Source organism: Myotis lucifugus, unplaced genomic scaffold, assembly GCF_000147115.1.
Source record: "Myotis lucifugus unplaced genomic scaffold, Myoluc2.0 scaffold_394, whole genome shotgun sequence".
Classification (NCBI taxonomy): Eukaryota; Metazoa; Chordata; class Mammalia; order Chiroptera; family Vespertilionidae; genus Myotis; species Myotis lucifugus.
Window position 1 is genome coordinate 134,397 of NW_005871442.1, and position 19,926 is coordinate 154,322.

The window sequence follows — 19,926 nt, forward strand, 5'->3', positions numbered from 1 at the left end:
ATCATTGATGTTTCTATTCTCTCTCTCCCTCTCCCTTCCTCTCTGAAATCAATAAAAATACATTAAATTAAAAAAAAATGTATGACCAGATATTGGCAAAACTACATGAATTCTTTCTCCTACTTTTGACACCGTTTTGATTCTCAATTAATTACTTGACCCTAATTTTTAGTTTTTATTTTACTCTCTTGTTTGCTCTTTGCTAACTCAGAATCTTTATGGAATGAAGTGGGTATAACTTAATAATTGATTTCACTTTTATATCTCCTGAATACATTGGAAAAAAATTAAAACTGACACCTCATACTTTATATATCAAGTTTCTCATAGAAACATTCTTTGTTATGCATAGCTGATGAGTTGTATTTTCATTATTTTCTCTGGATGGGCTCATGTTGTTCCACAGTTCAATGATAAAGGAGCACCATTAGATGCTCCCTATCCCCGTTTTCTGCCCATGAGACACCAGGACAAAGGCAGTGGTCAGTAAGCTGTGAGGCTTGTTTTTGTTTCTCCAAAAGGTTCTAACCCCAGAGGAACTGAAGGCTGCTCAGACATCCGTTGCTTATGGCTGTATCAAATATGCTGATCTCTCCCATAACCGGTGGAATGACTACATCTTCTCCTTTGACAAAATGCTGGACGACAGAGGAAACACAGCTGCTTACTTGTTGTATGCTTTCACCAGAATCAGGTAATTGTGGGTACAGCATTGTCTTGTTTCAACCCAAAATGACAGTTCTTACATATATCAGTCACTTCTTACTCCATGTTTTCACGTGAAGGAGAATGTGCCTAACAGAGGAATGGTGATGGTGGGTATTGCCTGATTTTCCAGGTCTATTGCTCGTCTGGCCAATATTGATGAAGAGATGCTCCAGAAAGCCGCTCGAGAGACCGAGATCACCTTGGACCACGAGAAGGAATGGAAACTGGGCCGGTGTATCCTACGGTTCCCTGAGATTCTGCAGAAGATTTTGGATGACCTGTTTCTGCACACTCTCTGTGATTATATCTATGAGCTGGCAACTACTTTCACTGAATTTTATGATAGCTGCTATTGTGTGGAGAAAGATCGGCAAACTGGTAAGTGCCATGTCTGCTGGTCACATTGCAGAAGGGACACCTAAAGGCATTTATTTGAATTGGGTATAGGTGGTTTTCATATATAATGACAAAATTGCACTAGCTCTAATAAAAGCATAAATGGAATTCTTTCCATTTCCATATAGTCTATAGTTTTCCCACCCCTAGGCACATGGTATGAAACCGTAAGTCTCCAAAGAAAACAATTAGAAGACCGTTCACTAGGAATAGGATAATTTCAGTGTGACTGAGGGTTCCAGGACAAGTCTTTGGGGGTTCTTGATAACGCAAAACTGCCCTTGGGGTGGGGGGAATTATATATTTTTTTACCTTAGGCTTTCTGCTCTGTCATGTTACAAAGTTAATGAAATAGAGTGAATTAATATGTCACAGGCAAGTAGATATTTCTGAGGTTCATGCCCGTGAACTGAAACTTTATTAAGAAAAAACATCTCACCATTATCATGGTATTAAAGTTTATACTTACATAAGACCTTAAGGCCTGGGAAAGAACTCTAAATTTTAAATGGGAAGATGAAATTTACACTTGTAATAATTTCAAATCTTGTATCTGTTGTTTTATCCTATATAATAAAAGCCCAGTGACTGAAATGGCGGAATGACCAGGACAACCAGACACCAGAACGGCCCTGCCCCCCAGCGAGCAGTTAGGGGCGATCAGGCAGGCAGGCGAGTGGTTAGGGGCAATCAGGCAGGCAGGCAGAATAGTTAGGGGCAATCAGGCAGGCAGGCAAGTGGTTAGGGCTGATTAGGCAGGCAGAGTGGTTAAGGCTGATCAAGCAGGTAGGCGAGCAGTTAGGAGCCAGCGGGTCCCGAATCGTGAGAGGGATAACCAACTGCCAGTTTAGGCTCAATCCGCAGGAATCCCTGTGGGATCGGGCCTAAACCTGCAGTCAGACATCCCCCAAAAGGTCCCAGATAGCGAGAGGGTGCAGGCCGGGCTGAGGGACCCTTCCCCCCCCCCCCCCCCCCCCGCATGAATTTTGTGCACCGGGCCTCTAGTTATCAGATAAAAACAGACTTCTTGAACAGAAACACCTTTAAAATATATATTTTATTGATTTTTTACAGAGAGGAAGGGAGAGGGATAGAGAGTTAGAAACATCAATGAGAGAGAAGCATCAACCAGCTGCCTCCTGCACACCCCCTACTGGGGATGTGCCTGCAACCAAGGTACATGCCCTTGACCGGAATCAAACCTGGGACCCTTCAGTCCCCAGGCCGAGGCTCTATCCAGTGAGCCAAACCGGCTAGGGCTTGAACAGAAACACCTTTAGTTCTTTGATTGTTTCTGTAGTTTAAGGTAAAGGTGATTCTAGTTAAAGCCCAAAAAACATCTATGGGTTGGGCTATTCAATTCTCAGTAAAATCCAGAAGTAGCATAGATTCTTTAATAACGATTTTCAAATAGAAGAACAAATTAGTTACTATCTTTGTTGTTCTGTCTTCTCAGGAAAAGTGTTGAAGGTGAACATGGGCCGTATGCTGCTATGTGAAGCAGTGACTGCTGTCATGGCCAAGGGGTTCGATATCCTGGGAATAAAACCCGTCCAAAGAATGTAATCTTTCTAGGTTTGAACACTGTGTGTTTTTACCAAAGTGGCCATTCGCACTGTTGGCTTTTTTACAATCATGTGGATATAAAAACAAGTAAAGGAAATTTGTCAACTATCTATATAACATGTGGTTCTTTATCTCTAACAACTAGGCTTCTGAAAAGAAAAAAAAATTGCCATCACAAATGTGTTCTTTCTGCTGAGCATTAAATCAAAATGACTTGGTGGAGGGCATGGAATCACAGGTTTTGTGTACCACGGTGAGTGTTGGTTGGCATGACAGGGATGTTTTCATTAAATTTAATTAGATAAGGAATCCCAGTTATTGAGCCCCACTATAGGCTCCATGAACTTTTCAAACCTTCATTGTTTATCCCTTATTCCATTGTTCTATCATAGATACTTTTGCCTATTTAACAAGTGACAAAAGTGAGGCTCCACAGAAATAAGGATATTGCCCTGGATAGCTCGGGAACAAAATTGAGATTCATATCCATGTATATCTAACTCCCAAATTTAAGCTCTTTCCATTTAGTATAAGATGGCACTAGCAATATACTAGGCATGGGTTCAGAGGAAGGAGCAAGGAAATATAGCAGACTGGAAAATTTCCTGAAGGTCCAGATTAACTCAACGTTTCATTGGTCATAAGCTGGTCCTAGTTGCAAGGGAAGCTGGAAAACAGTTTCATGAAAATCTAAACCAGCGGTTCTCAACCTGTGGGTCGCGACCCCTTTGGGGGTCAAACAACCATTTCACAGGGGTCGCCTACGACCATCGGGAAAACACATATATAATTACATATTGTTTTTGTGATTAATCACTATGCTTTAATTATGTTCAATTTGTAACAATGAAATTGGGGGTCACCACAACATGAGGAACTGTATTAAAGGGTCACGGCATTAGGAAGGTTGAGAACCACTGATCTAAAGGACAGGATTGCCATGATTTACTTAGATCAGTCAAGATTCATTTCCTGAGCTTGGTATATTATTTCACTCCATGAAACTGTAGTTCTGCTAGCAAGACAGCAGGTGGAGAAGTATGTTCTGGTTGTTAATCCTCACCTGAAGATATATTTTTCATTGCTTTTCAGAGAGAGTAGAAGGGAGGGAAGGAAGGGGGAGAGAGAAACGTCGTTATGAGAGAGATTCATCAGCTGGTTGTGTCCTGCACTTGCCCCAACCGGGGGCAGGGAACAAACCTGCAACCCAGGTATGTGCCCTTGACCAGGAATTGAACCTGTGACCCTTCAGTGCATGGGCTGACACTCTAATCACTGCCCTGGGCACACCAGCTAGGGCAAGAAGGTAGAGATTTTTTATGACAGTGAGGGGTCAGCAGAAGTTAGGCTAATAGTGATGCCTGAGACATTAGTTAATGTAATATTCCAATACAACACTGAACAGAGAATTTAAAGAAACTAACACAATTCCTGAGAAACAAGTGCTTAATAAAAATGAATGGTATTACTCCATGCTGTTTCCAAGGGTCTCCAACTTTAAAGAAACCTTCGAGTTGATCTTAATAAGTTATAACTATAATGGTATGTAATAAAATTCAGGTTATAAAAATTTTATTGAGGTTAATGAAAGTACATGAGTCAGTTGAAAATTTTTTTTAATATATTTTTATTTCAGAAAAGAAGGGAGAGAGAGAGAGAGAGAGAGAAACATCAATCATGAGAGAATCATTGATTGGCTGCCTCTTGCACACCCCCTACTGGGGATTCAGCCCACATCCTGGGCATGTGCCCTTGACCAGAATCAAACCCAGGACCCTTCAATCCACAGGCCAAGGCTCTATCCACTGAGCCAAACCCGCAGGGCTCAGTTGAAATTTTTTAAAATTTGCTTTATTTTGTGTTTGGCATGCTTTGCATTTCCTTATCGGCCAACAGTTTCATGACATAGGAGAGCCCGTTTGTGGGGATTTTTAGATAATCAATTTATAGAAATTTGCTGTTTATAGGACTTGTAGTGTGGACAAGCCAGCTAGGCTCGATCTCAAGTTTCTTATTCTGATTTTTGGCATTTTCATTATGATGTGTCTGGGCATGGGCCTGTTTGGGTTCTTCTTGTTGGGGGTTCTCTGTAACTCCTGTACTTGTGTGACTTTCTTTTACCAGGTTAGGGAAGTTTTCTGCCATTATTTCTTCAAACACATTCTCTATCCCTTCCTCCCTTTCTGCCTCTTCTGGCACACATGTTGTCCCACAGCTCTCTTAAGATCTCCTGTTTTTTAATTAATTTTTTTCTTTTTGGTTCTCTGATTGAGTGATTTTTTTCAACCTTGTCTTCTAATTCACTGATTCAGTACTCAGCTTCCTTTAATCTGCTGTGTATTCCTTCCAATGTGTTCTTTATTTGTGCTATGTCATTCTTTATTTCCGACTATTCTTTTTTCATAGTTATATCTTTTCTCATGCTGTTGAGCATCTTACCATCATTATTCTGAAGTCTGTTTCAGATAAAAATAATTTTAATTCTTTATTGTTTAAAATATTACATATTGTCTCCTTTCCCCCATTGACCTCTCCCTGGCAACTCCCACCCCCTAGAACATGCCCTCATCCCCCCGGTGTTTGTGTCCATTTGGTTATGCTTATATGCATGCATACAAGTCCTTTGGTTGATCTCTTACGCCTCCCTCCTCCCATCCTCCCCTGCCTTCCCTCTGAGGTTTGACGGTCTGTTCGATGCTTCTCTGTCTCTGGATCTATTTTTGTTCGTCAGTTTATGTTGTTCATTATATTCCACAAATGAGTGAGATCGTGTGATATTTATCTTTCTCCAGCTGGCTTATTTCACTTAGCATAATGCTTTCCAGGTCCATCCATGCTGTTGCCAATTTTTTTTTAAATATATATTTTATTGATTTTTTCACAGATAGGAAGGGAGAGGGATAGAGAGTTAGAAACATGGATGAGAGAGAAGCATCGATCAGCTGCCTCCTGCACACCCCCTACTGGGGATGTTGCCCGCAACCAAGGTACATGCCCTTGACCGGAATCGAACCTGGGACCTTTGAGTCTGCAGGCCGACGCTCTATCTACTGAGCCAAACCGGTTAGGGCAACTGTTGCCAATTTTAAGAGTTCTTTCTTTTTTACAGCAGCGTAGTAAGTATTCCATTGTGTAGATGTACCCAAGTTTTTTAATCCACTCATCTGCTGATGGACACTTAAGCTGTTTCCAAATCTTAGCTATTGTAAATTGTGCTGCTATAAACATAGGGGTACATATATCCTTTCTGATTGGTGTTTCTGATTTGGGGGAATATATTCCTAGAAGTGTGACTACTGGGTCTAATGGGAGTTCCAGTTTTAATTTTTTGAAGAAACTCCATAGTGTTTTCCACAGTGGCTGCACCAGTCTGCATTCCCACCAGCAGTGCACAAGGGTTCCTTTTTCTCCGCATCCTTGCCAGCACTTGTCATTTGTTGATTTGTTGATGTTAGCCATTCAGGTGTCAGCTGGTACCTGATTGTTGTTTTGATTTGCATCTCTTGGATGATTAGTGACTTTGAGCATGTTTTCATATGTCTCTTGGCCTTCTGTATGCTTTCTTTTTTTAAAATATATTTTTATTGATTTCAGAGAGGAAGGAAGAGGGAGAGAAAGATAGAAACATCAATGATGAGAGAGAATCATCCATCGGCTGCCTCCTGCACGCCCCCTACTGGGGATCGAGCCCACAACCTGGCATGTGCCCTTGACCAGGAATCGAACCCAGGACCCTTTAGTCTGCAGGCCAACACTCTGTCCACTGAGCCAAACCAGCTGGGGCTATATGTCCACTTTCGAAAAGTGTCTATTTAGGTCCCTTGTCCATTTTTTGATTAGATTGTTTATCTTTTGTTAAGATGTATGAGTTCCCTATAAATTTTGGAAATTAGACCCTTATCGGATATAACATTGGCAAATATGTTCTCCAATGCAGTGGGCTTTCTTGTTGTTTTGTTGATGGTTTCTTTTGCTATGCAGAAGCTTATTTTGATGTAGTCCCATTTGTTTATTTTCTCCTTAGTTTCCATTGTTCTAAGAGCTGTATCAGTAAAGATATTGCTATGATATACTATGTCTGCTATTTTGCTGCCTTTGGATTCTTCTAAGATTTTTTATGGTTTTAAAAAAACCATAAAACCGTCTTACTGTTTTAAGTCCTTTATCCATTTTGAGTTTATTCTTGTGTACGGTGTAAGTTGGTGGTCTAGTTTCATTTTTTTGCATGTATCTGTCCAACTTTCCCAACACCATTTATTGAAGAGACTGTCTTGACTCCATTGTATGCTCTTGCCTCCTTTGTCAAATATTAACTGAGCATAATGGCTTAGGTCGATTACTGGGTTCTCTGTTCTGTTCTATTGGTCTATATGTCTGTTCTTGTGCCAGTACCAGGCAGTTTTGAGAACAGTGGCTTTGTAATAAAGCTTGATGTCTAGTATTGTGATCCCTCCAACTTTGTTTCCTCCTTTCTCAGTAGTTTGGTGGCTATTCGGGGTCTTTTTAAATTCCAAATGAATTTTTGGAGAGTTTATTCTAGGTCTGTGAAATACGCCATTGGTATTTTAATGGGGATTGCATTGAATCTATAGATTGTTTTGGGTAGTATGGACATTTTGTTTTTATTTTTTTTGAGGAGGTTAGTATGGACATTTTAATGTTGATGCTACCAATCATGAACACGGTATATTCTTTCATTTGTTTATGTCTTCTTCTATCTCTTTTTTCAATGTCCTGTAGTTTTCCGAGTTTGGGTCTTTTACCTCCTTAGTTAAATTTATTCCTAGGTATCTTAATTTTTTTGTTGCAGTGGTATATGGGATTTTTTTGTTTGTTTGTTTTGTTTTCAGTTAGCAATAATCGCGCCTCAGATAAACATCATTGGCTACAATACTGCCACTGTGCAAAGTATGGGATTTTTTTTTTTTTTATACTTTCTCTTTATGTAAGTTCATTATTGGTATATAAAAAAACCATAGATTTCTGGGTGTTAATTTTGTATCCTGCTACATTGACGAATTCATTTATTAAGTCTAGTAGTTTTTTTATGATATTTTTAGGGTTTTCTATGTATAATATCATGTCACCTACGAATAATGACAATTTTACTTCTTTTCCAATTTGGATGCATTTTATTTCTTCTTTTCTGATATGGCTAGCACTTCTAGTACTGTGTCGAATAGGAGTGATGAATGTGAGCATCCCTGTCTTGTTCCTGTTCTCAGGGGAAATGGTTTTAGTGTTTGCCCATGGAGTATGAGGTTGGCTGTAGGTTTGTCTCAGATTAAATTTCTTATCTCTGTTTCACATATCTCTTCTTCTGGAGAATTCTCTAGCTCTTTCATTTGTGGGTTCTTTGTTTCCTCATTTTGGTTCCCTGTTAGGTATTAAGTAGATCCTCTACGCCTCCCAATCTCTGGTGCCTGACAGTGTCAAATGCTGTTTCTGACTAAAAGACTCAAAGCTTCCAGGGACTGCCTCTGGCTGCAGACTGATAGAATTCCTCTTAATGTGCACTCCGGCAGTCATCCACAGGTGTGGCAAGAGACTTTTTCAACAGGGTAGGCCAGGGTAACTGTTTCTGCCTGGAGGCTCATTGTTACTCAGTCTGGTCAGGAGCAAGGTGTTTTCCAATAGGGTGGGTCAGTTGTCTTCCCTTCAGGCAGTGCCACCTGTATAGCAATTGTCTGCATGAGAAAGACTACCTCTGCAGGTGAGGGAATGGCTCAGCACAGGAAACCAGGGTGTCTGCCTTCTGAGCTCTCGCCCCAGAGCCCTTGATCCTGGCTTCTGCTCACCCTGCTTCAATTCAGTCCACACTGCTGTTCCTCTGTCGGAGCACAAGATGGACGGCCTCACAGGGAATTTTATGCGTTGGCCCTGTAAGAGGGTGCGTGACTTTCCAGCCGTCTCTCCCTGGCAGACAGACATTATGTGGGTACCTTTCCCAGTTCTGTTGCTCTCTGCTGGGGGCCCAGCTTGGGATTAGGCCCCAGAGTTCTCAGTGGCAACTGCCCACAGCTGAGATACCTCTCTGGAACTTCAGCTCCTGTCTGTGGGGGCCCGAGCAGCCCTTTCACACCTCCATCCCTCCTACCAGCCTCCATGTGGTCTCCATTTTTGGTCCTCAGTTATCAAGGTTCTTTCCAGGGAGTCTGCCGTTGATTATTCAGTAAGTTTTTCTGTATTTTAGTTGTAATTCCAGTTTGGACGTGAGAGGGTGTCTGCAGCATCCACTTACTCCACCGCCATTTTTAATTTGTCAGTTTCTTTTTCCGTAAAAAGATAAACTGATGATTTCTAAGGTTTCTCCTAGAAAGAAGACCTTTGGAACAGTAGCTCATTACTATAGATTTAAGTGTGTCTCCCCAAAATTCATGTTGAAGCCCTGACTTTCAGTGTCTGTTTTTGGAGTAAGGAAGTAGCTAAGGTTAAATGAGGTCACAGGATGTGGCATTAATAGGATAAGTCTCCTTATTTTATTATTTTTTAAATTTATTTTTTGCTTTTTTAAAAAACCTTTATTGTTGAAAGTATTACAGATGTCCCCCTTTCTCCGCTCCCCCCTTTCCCCCCTCCACTTGGTTCCTGCCCCATCCCAGGCCTTCACCACCCTGTGTGTGTCCATATGTAATGCATATGTTCATATAAATTCTTTTTTTTTTTTTGGTTGTCAAATGAACTTTAATTGAAACATTTTCCTTTGTAGTTCTTAACTAGCCGGACATTCCAATGCACCACTGTTGGTATTATCTATGATGTCATGAGGGTGGCGGCCATCAACATTGCACCCCACAGACTGGGCAGTTCCCAGGATCTCTTTAATGGTTCCAGAGAGTTCTCTAGCTAAAGATCAGTGCCCCATCTGTCGGGCAATGCTGACAATCATCAAAAGTGATATTTCCACTGTGCTTCATGTTGTTTTGCTTCTTTCTGTCTCTTGGCGGTTCTTTGAGGGCTTTGATGGTTAGAGCAGAGGCAGAAGGCACTACTTCAATCCGGGCCTGTCTGTTCTGAATGGTCAGTTTCACTGTAATCCTCAGACCCTTCCAATCACTGGTTGCTTTGGCAATGTCATCACCAATCTTTTTTGGAGACAGGCCCAGGGGGGCTGATCTTGGGGGCCAGGGCAGACGTGGCACCCACTTCCCCACTGGTGCACCTCAGGTATACGACTTTGATTTCGTTGGGGTAGAACTATAGCGGCATGGTGGAGGCAGCTGGTGTCTGATGAACCCGGATTCGGAACGACCAAAGAAAGTTGCACCTGAGCTTCTTCCGAGCCAAAAGCCATATAAATTCTTTAATCTCTTCCCGGACCCCCCTTCCCCCCTCTCCCCTCCCCCCTTCCCTCTGAGATTCTTCAGTCTGCTCCATGTTTCCATACCACTGGTTCTATTTAATTCATCAGTTTATTCTGTTCATTAGATTCCTTGTTCATTTATTTTGATTTTTAGATTCAATTGTTGATAGAGATGTATGTATTGCCATTTTATTATTCATATTTTGATCTTTTATTTCTTCTTTATTTTATGTTTTTTAGTTTGTGTCTTTTGTTGACCCAAATACAATGACTTGCCTTCTGGTTGGTTGAAGCAATAGGTTGGACAACATTTGCCACAATAATGTCTGTCAGAGTGGCTGGCCATAAACACTTCAGCACCACATTCATCTGAAGGGCACTCCCGGCGAGGGCGACTGATTTTTCCATTCTCATCCACTTCGTAGTATTTCAGGACAGCCAGCTTAACCTTCTTTCTCTTATGCTTATTCTTCTTGGGATGGTGTAAGACTTCTTCCTTTTCTTGGCACCACCCGAAGTCTCAACACAAGATGGACAGTGGACTCCGTTTGAATGTTGTAGTCAAAGTACGTCCATCTTCCAGTTGCTTGCCAGCAAAGATCAGTCTTCACTGATCAGGAGGAATTCCTTCCTTATCCTGGATCTTGGCCTTTACATTTTCTATCGTATCCGAGGGCTCAACCTTGAGAGTAATGGTTTTCCCCATGAGAGTTTTTACGAAAATCTGCATCTAGGCGGTGACTTCACCACAGATGGTGGATCAGAAAGGAAGCTCTTCTTCTCCTTAAGCCTCTTTAGCATTTCATGTAACACTGGTTTGGTGATGATAAACTAACTCCTTCAGCTTTTTCTTGTCTGTGAAGCTCTACCTGACCTTCAATTCTAAATGATAGCTTTGCTGGATAGAGTAATCTTGGTTGTAGGTCCTTGCTTTTCATCACGTTTAATATTTCTCGCCACTCCCTTCTGGCCTGCATAGTTTCTGTTGAGAAATTAGCTGACATTTGTATAGGTGCTTCCTTGTAGGTAATTAACTGCTTTTCTTTTTTTTCTTTGAGAGTGTAAGGGAGGGAGATACAGAGAGAGAAACATCAATATGAGAGAGACATGCCTCCCGCACAGGCACTGACCAGAGCTGGGGATCAAACCTGCATCCAAGGTACATGCCATTGATCGGAATTGAACCCAGGACCCTTCATTCCATGGATGAATGTTCTGTTCACTGAGCCACACTGGCTAGGGCATACCTGCTTTTATCTTGCTACTTTTAAGATTCACTGTCTTTAACCTGTGGCATTTTAATTATGTCTTGGTGTGGGCCTCTTTGGGTTCATCTTGTTTGGGACTCTATGCTTCCTGGACTTGTATGTCTATTTCTTTTACCAGATAAGGGAAGTTTTCTGTCATTATTTTTTCAAATAGGTTTTCAATTTCTTGCTCCTCCTCTTCTCCCTCCAGCATTCCCTTGATGTGAATGTTGGCACACTTGAAGTTGTCCTAGAGGCTCCTTAAACTATCTTCATATTTCTGGATTATTTTTTCTCCTGCTTGGGTGTGTTTTGTTTTCTCATATTCCAAATCGCTTACTTTATTCTTGGCATTCTCTACTGTTGATTCCCTGTAAATTACTCTATTTCAGTTATTGTATGCTTCATTTCTGAAAGCTACTTTTTTATGTTGTTGATGTTCTCACTAATTTCCTTGGAATTCTCAGTAAGTTCCTGGAAGTTCTCATTAATTCCTTGAGTATCCTTTTAACCATTGTTTTGAACTCTGTATTGGTAGTTTTCTTGCTTCCACTTCATTTAGTTCTTTTTCTGGAGATTTCTCCTGTTCCTTCACTTGTGATGTGTTTGTCTCTGCATTTTGGCTGCTTCCCTGTGCTTGCTTCTATTCATTAGGCAGAGCTGCTATATCTCCTGGACTTAGTAGAGTGGCCTTGTTAGCAGGTGTCCTGTAGGGCCCTGTGGCTCAGCCTCCCCAGTCACCTGAGCTGGGCACTTCAGGTGCACCCCCGTGTGAGCTGTGTGTACTTTCCTATTGTATTGAGCCTTGATTTATGTTGGCGATACTGTGAGGGATTAACCCTCATGTCCATCGGTTGGGAAAATTAGCTTCGACTGCAGCTGAGGAGCTGCATTGCAGGAGCCAACCCTACAGGGCGGGACTTGCTTCTGTGGGGCTCTGGTGCTCACTGAGTTCTCCCCTTGAGTGTGTCACTCGTGTAGGTGGTAAGGTTGTAATCCAGCATGGTAAAAGTTGACCACCAGGTACACTGGCTCTAGGCTTCTCAGGAGTTTCAAAGTCAGCCTCTAACTGCCCTGCCTGGGGCCACCCAGCATGAGCTCCAAAGCAATCTGCAGATGGCTGCTACTTGTGTGGAGTTTGGAGGTGCCCAGGAGAGGCCACACTGAACCAGGGCAGGTTGCCTCTGCCAGGCCTAGGTTCACTTATTGAGAGGTACAGGGCACGCTGATGCCAGCTGATGCTTATTTGAGAGATGTTAAGGAAGTCCAAAGCATGAGGCAAGAGAGGCCAGTTGTATGGAAAAGTCACTGGAAATGGCTTGAATGAGCCTATAAGTAGGGAAGGGCTGGGTCTCAGGGAATCACCAGGAAGGGGGGAAAGTTGTGAGCCAGGTTAATGGAGATTCAGATATGGGGCATCCTGTCAACTCTGTGGCATGGAGGGCTCAGCAAAGGAACACTGGCCTCTGCCAGCACTTCTCTCTGGAAGAAAGCTGCTCCTCCAGCTCTTGACCTGAATCCAGACAAGTTAGTTCCTCCCCAAATGTCTCAGGTTCCTTTTAAGCTGCTGCCCCAGCGCTGAAGCTCAGAGGGAGTAAGTCCGGGTAAGTCTGTGCATAGGCCCTTAAAGAGGAACTGCCTGGGACTCCTGCAACCTCCGTGTTACTCAGCCACACTCCCCACTGGTTTTACAGCCAGAAGTTGTGGCAACTTCTCTTCCCAGCACTGAATCAAACAGAAGGTTGACCCTCTCCCAAGAGAATTCTCCTGCCTGATGGCCTTTGAACTGGGTCAGCCTTTTGTTGGATTCAGGCCTTCGATAGCTGGATGAGGCCCACCCACATTACAGAGGGCAGTCTGCTTTCCCCAGTCTACCAATTTAAATGTTTCTTTTAATCCCAGAACATCTTTACAGGACAACTCAGAATAATAGTTGACCAAATATCTGAGCACCCTGTAGCCCAGTCAAGTTGACACATAAAATTAACCATTACAGGCTCTGATGTGGGAGAAATCCAATTCACAGCATCAGTCATAGCTCATCATTTTAGAGAACACTCCTCAATTTGTAATGCGAGCAGGTGCCTCTAAGAGTGTTTTAGGTGAACCATCCACCTCCGGAACCATCTATTGCGCTCTCTGGCCCCTTGTCTACATTCCAGCAAATAGACTTCTGGTGCCCATTAAGGAGGCATGCTGGCCCGCAGGGAAATTGGTACTGCTGTCCATGAATTTGAGACAAGAATCCTGGCCCAGATGGAATGTGTGCACCTTCCATACCCACTGCCTGACATTCCCCCTGGCCTTCAAGTACGTTTTATCTCGCTCTGGAGTAGGCAATTAATCCCTCTGATAGGGCGGTCTGCCAGTTGCTTACATCACCTTCCCCGGCTCTTGGGTTGGCTTCCTGGCGGGGAAGCCGGCTCTAGTCACCAAAGTAGCCCAATTGGTATCGCTGTCCGTGGTGCTGACCAAACCCGAAAACTTCTGCATTGGCGTGTTCACTGTCCTTGGTGCCAATGGTTCTTTTTTTGTGTGTACTCAAGAAGATACTGCAGACTGAAAGAACAGATTTTTGAAATATGGACCAGAATTCAAGGAGAAATATCAGATTCTTGGCTTCTGCTGAGGCACATTATAGGATTTAGGGCTCTGACCCACTCACTCTGAAGAATCAACAGTTTCTTGCTGCCCCATGCTCCCAGAACAGGTTCTGGGATTCCGCCCAGTTTATGGAGCAGAGCTAAGAGAGCAACCAGGGCTGGAGCCACTACACCTTAGCAATCCATGGTTGGAAGTTTCCACTTTCTGACTTCCTATATCTAGTCTGTCAGAAAGTCCTGTGGATTCTATCTTCTAAATATCCATTGCTTTTTTTTTTTTTCAGAGAGAAAGGAAGAGAGGGAGGGGGGAAGAGAGAGAGAGAAACATTGACGTGAGTGAGATACAACACATGGAACCAGGAATCAAACCTGTGACCCTATGGTGCCCAGGCCAACACTCTAACCATTGAGCCACACTGGTGAGGACAATTCTATCTTCTAAATATCTCTTGTATTAGTCTACTCATCTCAGCTCCTTCACCCCTTCCATGACAACAGTGTTCATCACTACCCCTGCTCCACTAGTCCTAACTACCATCACTGGTCATTGCTGGGATTGTCCCTTTAGGATAAAATTTTAGCAGTTAACTAAGTCAAAGTTTAGGTTCATTGTTTAAGTGTTTTGTTCAAGTATGTGTACCAATTTGGACTCCCACCAACCTTGTATAAGAGTGCCAGAACCGCCTTAGCCGGTTTGGCTCAGTGGATAGAACGTTGGCCTGCAGAGTGAAGGGTCCCAGGTTCGATTCTGGCCAAGGGCACATGCCTGGGTTGCAGGCTTGATCCCCAGTAGTGGGCATGCAGGAGGCAGCTGATCAATGATTATCATCATTGATGTGTCTATACCTCTCCCTCTCTAAAATCAATAAAAATATATTTAAAAAAGAGTGCCAGAACCATTCTCAAGTGGTTAAAGTTCTATAGCAATACACTGATTTAAAACAAAACGGCACTTATGTATATGTAAACTATACCTCAATAAAAAGATTGACCAAAAGAGCTTGGCCAGTGTGGCCCAGTGGTTGAGCATCGACCCATGAACCAAGAGGTCACAGTTGGATTCCTGGTCAGGGCACATACGTGGGTTGGGGCTGGATCCCCAGTAGGGGGCGTGCAGAAGGCAGCTGATCAATGATTATCTCTCATCATTGATTTTTTTTAATCCTCTCCCAAGGATATTTTTCCATTGATTTTTAGAGAGAGTGAAAGGGAGGGGGAGAGACAGAAACATCAATTTGAGAGAAAGACATAATTGGCTGCCTCCTGTATGCATCCTGACTGGAACGGGGAATTGAACCCGGGACCCTCCAGTCCGAGGGCCGACGCTCTAGCCACTGAACAACCAGCCAGGGCTCATTATTAATGCTGCTATATATCTCTCTGAAATCAATAAAACATATTTAAAAAAAAGATTGACCAAAAGAAATGCATTTAGCCCGCCGGGGTGGCCCAGTGGTTGAGCGTTGACCTGTAAACCAGGTCACCGCTGGATTCCGAGTTGCGGGCTCGATCTGGACTTGATCCCCATTAGGGGGCGTTCAGGAGGCAGCCGATCAATGATTCTCTCTCATCATTGATGTTTCTGTATCTCCCCCTTCCTCTCCCTTCCTCTCTGAAATCAATAAAAATATTTAAAAAAAAAAAAAAAGAAACCCTTTGAGGCAGGTTCTGCTTTACAGATGGGATGATGAGAGGCAGCGCAAGAAACTTGCTCAAGTTCAAACAAGAACCGCAGAGAGGGTCGGTGAGCTTCCCGAGACCACACAGCAAGCGAGCGGCCCAGCCAGACGAAGCCCATGCTTCTCTCCCCGGGTCCTGCCCAGACGCCCGCTTCTGCAGCCCAGGAGAGGTGGGAGGGGTCCCTGAGGAAGCAGATGGGTGGGGGAGGGGAGAGACAGCAGGCGGCAGGCCACGTCTGCAGCCAGGGGGGCTTCCGGGGGCTCCCGCATCGCCCCTGCGGCGGATGCGATGACGCCAGTGCCTGCGTCAAGGGCGCGGGTGGAGCGGCACTGCGGCACTGCGGCACTGCGGTGTGCTCCACTGCCGCGCTCGGCGTCCGTGCCGCGGGAGCTGGGCGAGCGGTGCCGCCGACCGCCGCCGCCGCCGCCAACCTTTGTTCCTGCGCCAGCACCGCCGCCCGGAGCCACCGGCTGCAGCTGAGCACCGGTGCCCGGGGTGCGCCATGAAGTCCTCTTGGCGCGGGGGCGGCTCGGGCGGCCGCTGGGGTGGTGGCTGGGGCGGAGGACGAGGCAGGGGAGGCTACGGCGGTGATGGAGGTGGCCAGGGCGGCAAGGGCAGCTACGGCTCGCGGGGCCGTACCTTCAGCCGGGGCCGCGGGCGCGGTGGCGGCGGCGGCGGAGGCGGCGACAGGAGCAGCTGGGACCGCAGCGGTGGCTGGGACCGTGGCGGCGGCGGCAGCAGCAGCGGTGGTGGCGGCGGCGGCGGCTGGGATCGCAGCGGCGGCTGGGACCGCGGTGGCAGTGGCGGCGGAGGCGGCGGCTACGGTGGTGGCGGTGGCGGTGGCGGCTATGGTGGCGGCGGCGGCTACGGTGGCGGCGGCGGCGGTGGCGGCTATGGTGGCGGGCGGCGCGGCGGCAAGAACAAGAACCGCCGCAAGAAGGGGATGAGGGTCGTGACGGTGGAGCCGCACCGGCACGAGGGCGTCTTCATCTACCGCGGCATGGAGGACGCGCTGGTCACGCTGAATATGGTGCCTGGCCAGTCGGTGTACGGCGAGCGGCGGGTCACGGTGAACGAGGGCGGCGCGAAGGTGGAGTACCGCACCTGGAACCCCTTCCGCTCCAAGCTGGCCGCGGCCATCCTGGGCGGGGTCGACCAGATCCACATCAAGCCCAAGTGCAAGGTGCTGTACCTGGGCGCCGCCTCGGGCACCACGGTCTCCCACGTCTCCGACATCATCGGCCCCGACGGCTTGGTCTACGCGGTCGAGTTCTCGCACCGCGCCGGCCGCGACCTGGTCAACGTCGCCAAGAGCCGCACCAACATCATCCCGGTCCTGGAAGATGCCCGGCACCCTCTCAAGTACCGCATGCTCGTGGGGATGGTGGATGTGATCTTCGCCGACGTGGCGCAGCCCGACCAGTCCCGCATCCTGGCTCTGAACGCCCACACCTTCCTGCGCAACGGGGGCCACTTTCTCATCTCCATCAAGGCCAACTGCATCGACTCCACCGCGTCGGCCGAGGCGGTGTTCGCCTCGGAGGTGAGGAAGCTGCAGCAGGAGAATTTGAAGCCCCAGGAGCAGCTGACCCTGGAGCCCTATGAGCGAGACCACGCCGTGGTGGTCGGCGTCTACCGGCCCCTCCGGTCCAGTTCCAAGAGCCGCAGCAGCAAGTAGGGCCCCGCCGGGACTGTCCCTGAGAGATCTCCCCCAGACCTTGCCGCCTTCAGTGTTACCATGTCTGTGTTTTCTTTGTGTGCTGTTTTGCTCTCCTTCGCTTAACTATTAAATGGCATAAAGAAACGGTATCCACTTGTATCCGTGAGCCGGACTGGGTTTTGCTGCAGAAACAATCCCTACAATAGCTGGGGATGGGGCCCATCACGCCAATCAATCAGGGCATTGACTCCCAGGGGCTCACACAGGCTTCCTCAACCCCTGGGGGGAGGCGGGAGGGTCAGGAAGAGCTGGACAATTGCTAATGAGCTTGTAAAGTTGCCCTTGGAACTGAGGGGCACTTCCTATACTTTGGCCAAGTCACTAGTCCCTCCAGGAAGGGGCGTTGGATATTGATAAACAGTCCTATAGCCTAACACACCCAGTCTGTCTTTCTCCCACCTCCCTCTGCTACCCTTTTCTTAGATTTCAAAACAGCAAAACAAGGTGGGGGGAAGGGGCGAGGGGAGGAGGGAGGAAGTGGATCCACCTCCCAGAATCCCACTGTGAGGCATCACATACCCAAAGTGGCATCGCCAAGTGTTGAGAAACAACTGGAAAAATGACTCCCAGGAAGACCCTGTCTCTGAAGAGCATTTCCTGCAGACCCTGAGCTGCTGGACTCGGTGCATCTCATTGTGGTTCTCACTCCAGGGAGAGGGAGCAATGCCTGGAGCGCTGGGCATGCTCCAAACGAGGCCTTAATAAGGCCTTTGATTTACTCATTCACTCACACATTTGGAAAATCCCCATTGCCAGTTGCCAAGTGGTGGCCCCGTAGCTGGGAGTGACTGCTCGCTAATGCAGCGGAGAGTGGGTCCCTCAGACCTGCTCGGGCAGAGATAACGGTTAGTCTGCGTTTTCTGAGGACATACTTTTTGAACCAAAAAAAAAAAAAGATAAATCAGATTTGTAATAAGGCAGCCACCCCTTCACTCCTCCCCAACCCAGTCCCCCACCACACCCACACAGCTACAAAGTGGGGGTGGAGGGGGGAGCTACCATTCAGATTTGTTGGCCAGACTGATTCAGGAAGACGATGGATGGAGTACACATCTACAAAAACCCGAGCCAGGCATTTCCATGGAGGGTGAACTCCTGCCCAGCCGGTGTGGCTCAGTGGTTGAGCGTTGACCCATGAACCAAGAGGTTGCTGGTTTGATTCCTGGTCAGGACACCTGCCCGTGCCTCAGTACTGGGCGTGCAGGAGGCAGTGATTCTCTCTTATCATTGATGTTTTTATCTCTCTATCCCTCTCCCTCTCTCTCTAAAAATCAATAAAGGAAACAAACAAAAAAGCAGGTCCTAAGGAAAAAAAAAAAGATAAAATGTAAAGTCTTCATTACAACCCTGCAAAGCTAGGATCCTGACTCCCACTCCACAGGTGGGAGACCGCAGTTCAGACAGATGATGAGCTTTAGCTTAAGATGCCCCAGGTAAGGTCCCAACCAGAAACCAGAGCCACAGGAATCTGACTCCAAACCCTACGGCCCTTCCACGGAGGTCTATGCTGGCTCCCGCACTTTGAAAACCCTCTCTCCAGTCCTAGGCTAATTAATTCATTACTGGGTTGAAACCCTGAGGCTGGAGATGGATTCCTAGGGCACAGGGAGATTCCTTTCAAAACCTTACAGGACCCAGCCCTTCCTCAGATGGCTCAGCCTCCACAAGCAGCCCTGGGTTCTTTCTTACAGGTGTCTGTGGCCCAGGAGGGGGACAGAGCATGGGGACCTGGCTTCTTTCTCCTGCATCAGCACTCACACGAGCGCACACACACACACACACACACACACACACACACACACTCTTCACACACAACCCGAGGGCTGGATGGGAGCTTTCAGTGGGACCACATTGGACACAGGGCATGAAAGCAACCTCCTAGAGTGTCTCTGCATTGCAGATGGATTCCTGGCCAATGGAACGACACGGTAAATACCAAGAGGAATATGGGAGTCAGGACTAAGGGACGTGGAAGGGAAGGTCCAGGCTGGAGGCCCCAGTGGGCAGTGAGGCCGGCCCCCGACCTGCCCAGAGCAGAGGATGTGAGAGTTCCCAGGAGGCAGGAAATGGGGGTCTCTAAGTGTCCTAGGCTGCTCAGCTGTCACAACAAAACCCTGCAGTCTGCGTGGCTTCTGCAATGGACATTTATTTTCTCCCAGCTCTGGCGGCGGCAAGTCTGAGGTGAAGGTGCCAGCAGGTGGTTCCTGGTGGCGCCTTCCTCCTTTGCTGCAGGCTGCCTTCTCCCTGCGGCTCCTGCGGCCTTTCTCTGTGTGCGCCTGGGTGGGGGTGGGGCGGAGAGAGCGATGGAGGGAGAGGGGAGGGGGAGAGGAAGAGCGGGGAAGAGCAATCTGGCGTCTCTCCTATTTTTTTTCCTTCTTATTTAATTTATGAGGATGACACTTGTTAACAAAATCCTACAGGTTGCAGGCGCACAATTCTGCAACACATCATCTGTACCCTGCATTGTGTGCCTCGCACCCCAAGTCAAGTCTCCCTCCATCACCACTTAAGACCCCCTACACCCTCCTCCCCCTCCCCCACCCTGCGCGTTCAGACCCTTATCAAATTAGGGCCCCACCCTGAGGTTCTCATTTAACCTTAATGACCGCCTTCATGTCCCCATCTCCAAATACGATCGCCTGGAGGGTTAGGGCCTGGACATTTGAACTGAACGCAGCACCAGTCAGCCCACAACCCGAGGGC

At 46.6% G+C, this 19,926-nt stretch overlaps 2 protein-coding genes and 3 pseudogenes across 7 annotated transcripts in view; 2 read left to right on the top strand and 3 right to left on the bottom strand.

The window, feature by feature from the left end:
• The window catches only part of RARS (arginyl-tRNA synthetase), a 23,897-nt gene extending 21,115 nt beyond the window's left edge, over positions 1-2,782 (top strand). For all 6 annotated transcript variants that reach the window (XM_023743481.1, XM_023743482.1, XM_006102025.3 and 3 more), the window contains 3 exons: positions 522-694; positions 839-1,086; positions 2,561-2,782. In XM_023743481.1, the coding sequence (XP_023599249.1) occupies positions 522-694; positions 839-1,086; positions 2,561-2,670 (531 nt within the window). In that variant the 3' untranslated portion in view covers positions 2,671-2,782. The remainder of the gene's footprint in view (positions 1-521; positions 695-838; positions 1,087-2,560) is intronic.
• Positions 2,783-7,497: 4,715 nt separating this feature from the next.
• LOC111823108 lies at positions 7,498-7,581 on the bottom strand (annotated as a pseudogene).
• Positions 7,582-9,340: 1,759 nt separating this feature from the next.
• Positions 9,341-9,894, bottom strand: LOC106699407 (annotated as a pseudogene).
• Positions 9,895-10,033: 139 nt separating this feature from the next.
• Positions 10,034-10,703, bottom strand: LOC102426546 (annotated as a pseudogene).
• Positions 10,704-16,005: 5,302 nt separating this feature from the next.
• LOC102426858 (rRNA/tRNA 2'-O-methyltransferase fibrillarin-like protein 1) lies at positions 16,006-17,312 on the top strand. Its single transcript, XM_023743479.1, has 2 exons — positions 16,006-16,330; positions 16,373-17,312. The coding sequence occupies exons 1-2, from the start codon at positions 16,006-16,008 to the stop codon at positions 17,179-17,181; spliced, it is 1,134 nt and encodes a 377-aa protein (XP_023599247.1). The 3' UTR covers positions 17,182-17,312.
• Positions 17,313-19,926: the final 2,614 nt, after the last annotated feature.

Bases quoted from the DNA above. Each gene is read 5' to 3' on its own strand.
- LOC102426858 (XM_023743479.1), top strand. From the start codon at position 16,006: ATGAAGTCCTCTTGGCGCGGGGGCGGCTCGGGCGGCCGCTGGGGTGGT. The intron at 16,331-16,372 runs GTGGCGGTGGCG...GCGGCGGCTACG, and splicing joins CGGAGGCGGCGGCTACGGTG to GTGGCGGCGGCGGCGGTGGC.